At 39.9% G+C, this 12,699-nt stretch overlaps 1 protein-coding gene across 2 annotated transcripts in view; it reads right to left on the bottom strand.

The window, feature by feature from the left end:
• The window catches only part of ILRUN (inflammation and lipid regulator with UBA-like and NBR1-like domains), a 119,372-nt gene that overhangs the window by 61,961 nt on the left and 44,712 nt on the right, over window positions 1–12,699 (bottom strand). For both annotated transcript variants that reach the window (XM_060110550.1, XM_060110549.1), the window contains exon 3: window positions 12,008–12,205. In XM_060110550.1, coding sequence (XP_059966533.1) covers window positions 12,008–12,205 — 198 coding nt within the window. The remainder of the gene's footprint in view (window positions 1–12,007; window positions 12,206–12,699) is intronic.

Here is a 12,699-nt window from a genome sequence, read left to right as displayed (position 1 = left end):
TGCGCCACCAGGGAAGCCCTTCTGTCCATTTTTGGATTCGCTGGTTTGTTTTTTTAACATTGAGCTGCACGAGCTGTTTATATATTTTGGAGATTAATCCTTTGTCCGCTGATTCGTTTGCAAATATTTTCTCCCATTCTCAGGGTTGTCTTTTCGTCTTGTTTGTAGCTTCCTCTGCTTTGCAAACGCTTTTAAGTTTCATTAGGTCCCATTTGTTTATTTTTGTTTTTATTTCCATTAACCTAGAAGGTGGATCAAAAAAGATCTTGCTGTGATTTATGTCACAGAGTGTTTTTCCTATGTTTTCCTCTCTAAGAGTTTTATAGTGTCAGGTCTTACATTTAGGTCTCTAATCCATTTTGAGTTTACTTTTGTGTATGGTGTTAAGGAGTGTTCTAACTTCATTTTATATGTAGCTGTTCAGTTTCCCCAGCACCGCTTATTGAAGAGACTGTCTTTTCTCCATTGTATATCCTTGCCTCCTTTGTCATAGATTGCTTGACCATAGGTGCGTGGGTTTATCTCTGGGCTTTCTATCCTGTTCCATTGATCTATATTTCTGTGCCAGTACCATACTGTCTTGATTACTGTAGCTTTGTAGAACAGTCTGAAGTCAGGGAGTCTGATTCCTCCAGCTCCGTTTTTTTCCCTCAAGATTGCTTTGGCTATTCGGGGTCTTTTGTGTCTTCACACAAGTTTTAAGATTTTTTGTTCTAGTTCTGTAAAAAATGCCATTGGTAATTCGACAGGGATTGCATTGAATGTGTAGATTGCTTTGGGTAGTTTAGTCATTTTTACAACATTGATCCTTACAATCCAAGAACATGGTATATCTCTCCATCTGTTGGTATCATCTTTAATTTCTTTCATCAGGGTCTTATAGTTTTCTGCATACAGGTCTTTTGTCGCCTTAGGTAGGTTAATTCCTAGGTATTTTATTCTTTTTGTTGCAATGGTAAATGAGAGTGTTTCCTTAATTTCTCTTTCAGATTTTTCATCACTAGTGTATAGGAATGCAAGAGGTTTCTGTGCATTAATTTTGTATCCTGCTACTTTACCAAATTCATTGATTAGCTCTAGCAGTTTTCTGGTGGCATCTTTAGGATTCTCTATGTATAGTATCATGTCATCTGCAAACAGTGACAGTTTTGCTTCTTCTTTTCCAATTTGTATTCCTTTTATTTCTTTTTCTTCTCGGATTGCCGAGGCTAGGACTTCGAAAAGTATGTTGAATAATAGCGGTAAGAGTGGACATCCTTGTCTCGTTCCTGATCTTAGAGGAAATGCTTTCAGTTTTTCACCATTGAGAATGATGTTCGCTGTGGGTTTGTCGTATATGGCCTTTATCATGTTGAGGTAGGTTTCCTCTATGCCCACTTTCTGGAGAGTTTTTATAATAAATGGATGTTGAACTTTGTCAAAAGCTTTTTCTGCATCTATTGAGATGATCATATGGTTTTTATTCTTCAGTTTGTTAATATGGTGTATCACATTGATTGATTTGTGTATATTGAAGAATCCTTGCATCCCTGGGATAAATCCCACTTGATCATGGGGTATGATCCTTTTAATGTGTTGTTGGATTCTGTTTGCTAGTATTTTGTTGAGGATTTTTGCATCTATATTCATCAGTGATATTGGTCTGTAATTTTCTTTTTTTGTAGTATCTTTGTCTGGTTTTGGTATCAGGGTGATGGTGGCCTCATAGAATGAGTTTGGGAGTGTTCCTTCCTCTGCAACGTTTTGGAAGCGTTTGAGGAAGGATGGGTGTTAGCTCTCCTCTAAATATTTGACAGAATTCACCTGTGAAGCCATCTGGTCCTGGACTTTTGTTTGTTGGAAGATTTTTAATCACAGTTTTAATTTCATTACTTGTGACTGGTCTGTTCATATTTTCTATTTCTTCCTGGTTCAGTCTTGGAAGGTTATACCTTTCTAACAATTTGTCCATTTCTTCCAGGTTGTCCATTTTATTGCCATAGAGTTGTTGTAGTTGTCTCTTAGGATGCTTTGTATTTCTATGGTGTCTGTTGTAACTTCTCCTTTTTCATTTCTAATTTTATTGATTTGAGTCCTCTCCCTCTTTTTCTTGATGAGTCTGGCTAATGGATTATCAACTTTATCTTCTCAAAGAACCAGCTTTGAGTTTTATTGATCTTTGCTACTGTTTTGTTTCTATTTCAGTTATTTCTGCTGTGATCTGTATGGTTTCTTTCCTTCTGCTAAGTTTGGGTTTTGTTTTTCTTTCTCTAGTTCCTTTAGGTGTAAGGTGAGATTGTTTGAGATTTTTCTTGTTTCTTCAGGTAGGCTTGTATTGCTATAAACTTCCCTCTTAGAACTGCTTTTGCTGCATCCCATAGGTTTTGGATTGTTGTGTTTTCATTGTCCTTTGTCTCTAGGTATTTTTTGATTTCCTCTGTGATTTCTTCAGTGATCTCTTGGGTATTTAGTAACTTACTGTTTAGCCTCCATGTGTTTGTGTTTTTTACATTTTTTCCCCTGTAATTGATTTCTAATCTCATAGCATTGTGGTCAGAAAACATGTTTGATATGATTTCAATTTTCTTAAATTTACTGAGGCTTGATCTGTGACCCAAGATGTGATCTATCCTGGAGAATGTTCCATGTGCACTTGAGAAGAAAGTGTAATCTGCTGTTTTTGGATGGAATGTTCTATAAATATCAATTAAATCTATCTGGTCTACTGTGTCATTTAAAGCTTGTGTTTTCTTATTAATTTTCTGTTTGGATGATCTGTGCGTTGGTGTATGTGAGATGTTAGTCTCCCACTATTATTGTGTTACGGTCCATTTCTTATTTTATAGCTGTTAGCAGTTGCCTTATGTTTTGAGGTGCTCCTATGTTGGGTGCATATATAATTGTTATATCTTCTTCTTGGATTGATGCCTTGATCATTATGCAGTGTCCTTCCTTGTCTCTTGTAACATTCTTTATTTTAATGTCTATTTTACCTGATATGAGTATTGCTACTCCAGCTTTCTTTTGATTTCCATTTGCATGGAACATCTTTTTCCATTCCCTCACTTTCAGTCTGTATGTGTCCCTAGGTCTGAAGTGGGTCTCTCGTAGACAGCACATATATGGGTCTTCTTTTTGTATCCATTCAGCGAGCCTGTGTCTTTTGGTTGGAGCATTAATCCATTCACGTTTAAGGTAATTATCGATATGTATGCTCCTATTCCCATTTTCTTAATTGTTTTGGGTTTGTTTTTGTAGGTCCTTTTCTTTTCTTGTGTTTCCCACTTAGAGAAGTTTCTTTAGCATTTGTTGTAGAACTGGTTTGGTGGTGGTGAATTCTCTTAGCTTTTGCTTGTCTGTAAGGCTTCTGGCTTCTCCGTCAAATCTGAATGAGATCCTTGCCAGGTAGAGTAATCTTGGTTGTAGTTTCTTCCCTTTCATCACTTTAAATATGTCCTGCCACTCCCTTCTGGCTTGTAGAGTTTCTGCTGAGAAATCAGCTGTTTTCCTCATGGGAGTTCCCTTGTATGTTAGTCATTTTTCCCTTACTGCTTTCAATAATTTTTCTTTGTCTTTAATTTTTGCCAATTTGATTACTATGTGTCTCGGCGTGTTTCCCCTTGGGTTTATCCTGTATGGGACTTTCTGTGCTTCCTGGACTTGGGTGGCCATTTTCTTTCCCATGTTAGGGAAGTTTTCAACTATAATCTCTTCAAATATTTTCTCAGGTCTTTCTCTCTTCTCATTCTGGGACCCGTATAATGTGAATGTTGTTGCGTTTAATGTTGTCCCAGAGGTCTCTTAGGCTGTCTTCCTTTCTTTTCATTCTTTTTTCTTTATTCTGTTCTGCAGCAGTGAATTCCACCATTCTGTCTTCCAGGTCATTTATCTGTTCTTCTGCCTCAGTTATTCTGCTATTGATTCCTACTAGTGTAGTTTTCATTTCAGTTATTGTATTGTTCATTTCTGTTTATTTGTTCTTTAATTCTTCTAGGTCTTTGCTAAACATTTCTTGCATCTTCTCGATCTTTGCCTCCATTCTTTTTCCAAGGTCCTGGATCATCTTCACTATCATTATTCTGAATTCTTTTTCTGGAAGGTTGCCTATCTCCACCTCATTTAGTTGTTTTTCTGGGGTTTTATCTTGTTACTTCATCTGGTACATAGCCCTCTGCCTTTTCATCTTGTCTATTTTTCTGTGAATGTGGTTTTTGTTCCACAGGCTGTTGCTAGATGATACACATGTCTAGGGGGCTAGAATGGCACCATGTTGGCTGACTGTTCCAGGAGGTCTAATCTGGCAAGAGCCTGCTTGCGGCTGATGCTGCTGGTGGTTTTCCTTCCTTCCTTCCTCCCTCCCTCCCTTCCTTTTTCAGAGAGTATCTTATTGAGGATCTTCTAGAAGCAAATGAAGCAGGTTTTTTGAGTGCAACATAAAAGAGAGACATTTAAAGGTGGGGTCAATAGGCAAAAGGGCAAGAGAGCTGGTAGAAATGCCAAGTAGAACAGCATCTAAATAGAAGACACCTGTGTAGAGTCTAGAGGACATCTATGAAACCAGAGCTTCTTTTACAACATCATCAGTTAAAACGTTGGAGAAGAATGAGGAGGAGCAGGGCTTCCCTGGTGGTGCAGTGGGTGAGAGTCCACCTGCCGATGCAGGGGACACGGGTTCATGCCCCGGTCTGGGAAGATCCCACATGCCGTGGAGCGGCTAGGCCCGTGAGCCATGGCCGCTGAGCCTGCGCATCCGGAGCCTGTGCTCCCCTACGGGAGAGGCCACAACAGTGAGAGGCCCGCGTACCGCAAAAAAAAAAAAAAAAAGAATGAGGAGGAGCAGCCCCACACTACCTGGTTAAGGTGGACATTCCATAGACTGGAGAAGCTGAAAGAAGAACTTACAAAGGTTTAAAGAAATAAACTGTGTGGTTTACATAGAGCACCCATTAAGTTTCCTAATCTGTGGGACTATATTATATATTATGATTTGGGAGCTTAATAGGGGAAGTTCCATTTCTAACCTCTGAGAAAACTAAATGAATATAAGTATTTAATCTACATGTGAATTGTCCCTAAGGAACCACGTGAAGCCATTTAACAAGAAGAGCTATTTCAAGTGGAAGAAACCCTCATCAGCATATGATAACCAGAGTATCACGTGACCTCAGTGCCTACTTCACAACTAGAACCCCTGTGCTTTAGAAGGATCCATCAAGCGCAGGGGTACAGCTCTCCTGTGGAACTTTGGGTTTTTTGGTGTGGTTTTTTTTGGTGGGTTTTATTTTGGCTGTGTGGTGCGGCATGTGGGACCTTAGTTCCCCAACCAGGGACCGAACCAGCACCCCTTGCATTTGGGAGCATGGAGTCTTAACCACTGGACCGCTAGGGAAGTCTGTCTCCTGTGGAACTCTGAAAGACGGTACTCTACTAGGAAGAGGGGAGGCATGTTTGTACCAAGGCTAAAATGGTGACAAGCACTCATGCTGCTTACTCCTTTCCAAGAGTCAAGTGCCCTACATGAACTGTATATCTCCTGGAAAGCAGTAATTCCTTGGGGAACACCGATATTTACTCAATTACCTAAGAGTCACCTTGCCAATCTCAGCCTGACCCTCATTCCCACACACTCCAGAAATGGAGAAGACTTGTGGACCATATACCACAGTCTCCCTAAACTCTGCCAAGTACCAACAACCTGGAGCCAAAGTTTCCCTGTGAACCCAATATAGTAGTGTCCAATGGCAAGGATCATAAAACTACTTTTGTTAATTTATAACTATAATTTATAGCTAATTTATAATTTATAACTTTCACTGAAACTTAGACAAGTCATTATCTCTGATCTTCAGTTTCCCCACCCATAAAGTACAGCTAATACTTCCCTTATAATTTATATGAAAAAGCCCAGTTCAATGCCTGACATAAAGTAGGCATTAGATAACAGGTTGTTTTTATCTAAGAAGCAAAAGTCTGTAGAAAGAAGATAAAATAAAATGTTTGGGCTTGAAAATAACTCTGCCAAGAATCAAATACTTACTGGTACTCAACCAAGGGAGTTAGAAATGTGTGTGGTGGAAGAGGAGGGTTGGCTCTAAAGATGAACATGGTATTTAGTGAGAGGGCCATGGGTCTTATAAATATGCCCCACATAAAGAAGAACTGTCCACATAACATGCCAATAGCACACTCCTGTTGAAGAGACTGAAAGAGTACAACCAATCTAAAATGAGGGAAGAAGACCCACTTTGTAAATTATTAAATATGGCAAAAATTCCTTTTAGGAAGAGAAATGAGCTCAAACAACATAAGTATTATTATAAAACTAAGGAGAATGGATTCTTTCTAGAAAAGACCATTAAAGACTAAAGAAGAGACCACCCAACCAAAACCCAAAACAAACAAACAAACAAAACAAGCTTTGTTGTTAAAACAGAAAGATGAGGGACTTCCCTGGCAGTCCAGTGGTTAAGACGTCGCCTTCCAATGCAGGAGATGCAGGTTCAATCCCTGATCAGGGAGCTAAGATCCCATATGCCTCTCGGCCAAAAAACCAAGACATAAAACAGAAGCAATACTGTAACAAATTCAATAAAGACTTAAAAAAAAAAAAAAGGTCCACATCAAAAAAAAAAAAACCTTTTAAAAAAAACCCCATAAAGATAAGGCATCAACGCCTACCACTACACTATACTCAATGCACTAGCAAGCTAAGAGTGACCAGAAAAACTGAAAGAGCCATTCATGCCAAGGTTAACATAGCAGCTTATTTTTTTCACATGTTCACAGCTGTGGTTTTATGTATATTATGTATATTTCACTTTCTGCCAGTCATTTAACAGTTCTGCTATCATGACATGTTTTATAATCAATATTAAACTGAATTCAATGGAATACGGTAGCTTGTAAATGGAATTAAATTCTTTATTAGAGTAGATGAAGGGTTTGCAAACTATATTCTACACAGCCCTGGAGGTCACCTCAGACAGAAAGCAGGTAAACACAGGCCAAGGAGGCTCCCAATTCAACAAAGCCAGTTTCAGTTTTATCTTTTCTCTTTTTTGGAGGAGGCATTCACATATACTTTTATCAAGAAAAGGGTTCCACTGATTAAGAAAAATGCTTGAAAACCATGGAATCAGATGAACTATTAAGATCCCTTGTAGGTATTAGATTTCAAAGTCCTGAAAAACAACTCACAGACTATATGACCAAGAAAGGCTTTGAAGTTTTTACTGCCTTCAGAGCTAGTATATTTATATTCTACCTACTTATAGAATTTGAGAGGGATGTTACAAGTATAAATTTTAATGTCACATATAGTGATAATTATTTTTAATTTAACACTAAAACACACACGCACAAAATAAGACTAGAGCTCTCAAGCATGGGAGAACACTATGAAGCAGTATCTTCACATCAAAGAAATTTTTTTTAAAGTCATGTATGTTGTCTCCCTCCTCCTTTAAAAACACTGACATGCATTTAAAAATTTGAGTAGCCACTCTGCACTCTGCACTTGGCTCAGCTTTTTCAAGAGTTACAAAGATAAATGAGACATGTATCACCTTAAGTTTTAAAAGCAATATTAGATATTCATCAAATTAACTGGGCAGAAAGAGGTAAAGTGCCAAAGAGAGGCAAAGGAGAGGGAAAGAGATTATGAAATGGAGCTCAGCAGTGGGAGAAACTATTTCCAACTTTGCAAGTAAGAAGATTCTCAGGAGAGGTGGCCTGAGAAGAGGGGAGAAATAATCTCTGCATTCTGATAGATGATCGTTACATGATGTTGATGCTTTATTCAACAAATAGTTCGCTGTCTAGTAGGAGAAAAGGATAAGTAAACAAACACCTAAAACACAATGTGTTAACTATAATAACAAGCATGTGCATAAGTGAAAGGGAAGAAGGTATTTCCTTGGGGTAGAGGGGAGAGTAAGAAGTGGGGAGGAGGGAAGGAGGAAAGGTGACTTCACCAGGGTGCTGAGGATGAGCAGGGGTTTGTTGTAAAGAAAAAGGTATTTCAGGCAATGGGAACAACATGAGCAAGGGCATGAAGAAGTGAAATCATGTGGTGTCTTTGGGGACTGGCTGTGGGGAGTAAAGAGGTGACTAAGGATGAAAGTGAAAACGAGGCCAGACCAGATCATGAGCAGCTTTTTTTATTTTTTTTTTGCGGTACGCAGGCCTCTCACTGTTGTGGCCTCTCCTGTTGCTGACCACAGGGACCAGACGCGCAGGCTCAGTGGCCATGGCTCACGGGTCCAGCCGCTCCACGGCATGTGGGATCCTCCCAGACCAGGGCACGAACCCATGTCCCGTGCATCGGCAGGTGGACTCTCAACCACTGCGCCACCAGGGAAGCCCCATGAGGAGCTTTAAGCCCTGTGCCAAGGAGTTTGGCTCCATTACAGGAGGCACAAAGGTTTTTGGCAAAGAATGATGTTACAAAGGATAACACTAACATTCTAATTTTTTTAGTCAGAGAAATACTTCAAGTTTCCACTGGCTGCAAAAACATATATGAGAAAATTAATTCCAGGACTCCTTGAAATAACTCCAAAGGTCCCACTGGCCACGAGTCCAGTTAAGAGCTCCCTGAGGACAGGAACTCTTTTTTATTTATTTTTCTCTGGATCTCTAGGACATAGGATATAGAGAAAAGAATAGGAATTGGTCTGTGATTAAGGATGATAAGACAGAACAAAAGATGACTCTACCTTCTGGCCTGATCATCTCAGTGGGATGACAATTACAAGAATATAAGTTTTGCCTAGGAGATACTAAAATTCAAAACTCTACAGAATATCCAGGAGTTCTGTCCACGAGCACTTAAATACAGGTTTGAAACTCCAAAAAGTCTACACCACAAATATGACTTCGAGTACCACCATGTATGCCGTACTGATGACAGATGAAGCCAGGTGGGTGGATGAGGTCACAGAGCATGAACAGGGCCCAGTTCACAATCTAGGACAGGCATACCTTGGAGATATAGCTGGTTGGGTTCCAGATCAATTGCAATACAGTGAATACTGCCATGAGTCACACGAATTTTTTGGTTTCCCAGTGCATTATGTTTACTGTACACTGTACTAAGTGTGCAATAGCATTATGTCTAAGAAAACGATGTACATATCTTAATTTAAAAATCCTTTATTGGCAAAAACCGCTAACCATCATCTGAGCCTTTAGCAAGTTGTAATCTTTTTTTGCTGGTGGAAGTTCTTGCCTCCATGTTGATGGCTACAGACTGATCAGTTTGGGAGTTGCTGAAGGCTGGGGCAGCTTAAAGTAAGAGAACAATGAAGTTTGCTGCATTGACTGACTCTTCCTTTTACGAGCAATTTCTCTGTAGCATGCAATGCTGTTTGATAGCATTTTTCCCACAGTAGAACTTCTTTCAAAATTGGGAGTCAGACCTTTCAAACCCTGCCATTGCTTTATCAACTAAGTTTATGTAATATTCTAAGTCCTTTGTTGTTATTTCAACAATCTTCACAGCATCTTCACCAGGAGTAGATACCATCTCAAGGAGCCACTTTCTTTGCTGGTCGTAAAAAGTTAACTCCTCATCGGTTAAAGTTTTATCCTGAGATTGCAGCCATTCAGTCACATCTTCAGGCTCCGCTTCTATTCCTCTTGCTACATCCACCACATTAGCAGTTACTTCCTCTGCTGGAGTCTCGAAGCCCTCCAAAGTCATCCACGAGGGTTGCAGTCAGCTTCTTCCAAACTCCTCTTAATGCTGGTATTTTGACCTCCTCCCATGAATCACAAATGTTCTTAATGGCATCTAGAGTGGTGAATCCTTTCCAGAAGGACTTACTTTGCCCAGATGCATCAGAGGATTCACTATAGCCTCACAAAATGTATTTCTTAAAGAACAAGACTTGAAAGTAGAAATGACTCTTTGATCTATGGCTACAGAATGGATGTTGTGTTGGCAGACATGAAAATCTCTTTGTATATCTCCATCAGAGCTCTTGGGTGACCGGGAGCACCGTCGATGAGCAGTAACATTTTGAAAGGAATCTTTTTTTCTGAGCAGTAAGTCTCAGCAGTGGGCTTGAAATGGTCAGTGAACCATGTTGCAAACAGATGTACAGTCATCCAGGCTTTGTTGTTTCATTTACAGAGCACAGGCAGAGCAGATTGAGCATAATTTTTAAGGGCCCTAGAGTTTTCAGAATGGTAAATGATCACTGGCTTCAACGTAAAGCCACCAGCTGCATTAGCCCCTAACAAGAAAGCCTGTCCTTTGAAGCCAGGCACTGACTTCTCCTCTTTAGCTATGAAAGTCCTAGATGGCATCTTCTCCCCATATAAGGCTGTCTTGTCTACATTGAGAATCTCTTGTTTAGTGTAGCCCACCTTCATGAATTATCTTAGCTGGATCTTCTGGATAACTTGCTGCAGCTTCTACATCAGCACTTGCTCCTTCACCTTGCACTTTTATGTTATGGAGAGGGCTTCTTTCCTTAAACTGCAAGAACCAACCTCTGCTAGCTTTAAACTTTTCTTCTGCAGCTTCTTCACCTCTCTCAGCCTTCACAGAGTTGAAGAGAGTCAGGGCCTTGCTCCGGATTAGGCTTTGGCTTAAGGGAATGCTGTGGCTGATTTGATCTTCTATCCAGACCACTCAAACTTTCTCCATATCAGCAATAAGGCTGTTTCACTTATCTTATGATTCGTGTGTTCACTGGAGTAGCACTTTTCATTTCCTTGAAGAACTTTTCCTTTGCTTTCACAACTTAGCTGTTTGGTACAAGCGACCTAGCTTCTGGCCTATCTTGTTTTTTGACATGTCTTTCTCACTAAGCTTAATCATTTCTAGTTTTTAAAGTGAGAGATGTGTGACTCTTCCTTTCACTTGAACACTCAGAGGCCACTGTAGAGTTATCAACTGACCTAATTTCAATACTGTTGTGTCTTGGGGAATAGGGAGGTCCAAGGAGAGGAAACGAGACGGAGGAATGGCTAATTGGTGGAATGGTCAGAACACACACATTTACCAATTAAGTTCACAGTCTTACGTGGGCACTGTTCGTGGCACCCCAAAACAATTACAATAGAAACATCATAGATTGCTGATCACAGGTCACCATAAAAAATATAATAATAATGAAAAAGTCTGAAATATTGTGAGAATTACCAAAATGTGACACAGAGACACAAAGTGAGCAAATGCTGCTGGAAAAACGGTGCCAGCGGACCTGCTCAACGAAAGGTTGTCACGAATCTTCAATTTGTAAAAAACAAAATTAACTGTAAAGCACAATAAAGCGAACATCAATAAATCAAGGTATGTCTGTAGTCCCAGGGCAAAAATGAGACTAGACAAAGAACATTCAGAGAAGAAACAAGAGAGGTACCATGTGAGTCTAAGAAGGTATACACTTCAAAAAACATTTAGAGTTTGGTGCCAAATGATACAGGGTCAGTTAGTATGAAGACTGGAAAGTGGCTACTGGATTTGGAAACTGGGTAGTTGCTGATAAACATCACTGGAGTGGGTAAAGGACTGACTGGTTTGAAAAATAAAAGTAAATGGGAAGAAGAGACAATGAGTGTAAATCACTCTGTCCAAAAAGCATGGCAGTAAACAGAAGGAGTGAGAGGTACTAGCATCTTGACAGGTCATCAGGTGGAGAGAAGTATGCACACTTTGTGCATTATCTTTTTTTATATAACTTCTGTCTAGAGACTGGGAGAACAAGGACTGCCTTCAGTATTCTTACAGCACCTACTAGATTATATAATAAAAATAGCAGCATTACTAAATCATTGTTTAGAATGCAATATATATCTCATTACACTTCACTAAACTTTAACTAAATTCCTAGTATAAAAAGGAGACCACTAGACTGAACCAATTAGTCATTAAATTCAAGTCATTTACCCGCATGGGGTCGCTGTTTAGAAGGGAGCACACCCTGCTACATAATTTGACAAGCTCTGTGAGCAACTGGGGATGCTGTAAGATGTTACCTTAATTCCTTCACCCTGGGCTGCACAGGGACATACTCACCTCCATAGTAGAGTCCTGTAGCAGTGCACATCCGCCACTGTCCCTGATACATTCCTGCTCTGCTGGGGCTGCACATCTGGACGCTGACATCTGCAATCTCTTGGGGCTCTAGCGATCTCACCATCACCATGTTCACATGTCCAAATTGGTCTCCCCCGACATATTTAAGACAAACCCCTGGAGGCCAGGCCTCTGCCCCTGAGTTCAAGCAAAAGAAAAAAATGTTAGGCAATCAATGGTCCTATGCTGAGTGCAGTTCATTACAAAACTGTAGAAGAGGTCTCTTTGTCTCTCACACATATGTAAACCCATCCACATATCTTTGAGCTATATAACACCTCACTGGTCAGAAAGAATCAGAGTCAGCAACCTCTGACCAGCAGTCTATCCCTAAGAGAAAGCACACACAGCAAAAGCAAGGCAGTTCCTCAAGAAAATGTGTTTTGGGTGATGCAGGGAAGGCCACACATCACACTGAATCTGTAGAACCTAAGAATGATGTTGGAAAAGAGCCATGGAAATGAAGCTCAGGCCCACATCTCTGCTTTCTCTACTAAGAACACGTGCCCATTTGCACTTGACCTTTTAAACTGACATTCAAAGTAAAAATATGTCTGACTGTCCCCAGTTTTTCCATCGAGGAAAGAGGATGAAACTTTCCACTGAGGAAAGAGGAATCGTTTCTGTATAAT

Source organism: Mesoplodon densirostris, chromosome 10 (assembly GCF_025265405.1).
Source record: "Mesoplodon densirostris isolate mMesDen1 chromosome 10, mMesDen1 primary haplotype, whole genome shotgun sequence".
NCBI lineage: Eukaryota > Metazoa > Chordata > Mammalia > Artiodactyla > Ziphiidae > Mesoplodon > Mesoplodon densirostris.
Note: the sequence above shows the minus strand (reverse complement) of the source record. Positions and strands in the feature narration are given on the sequence as shown.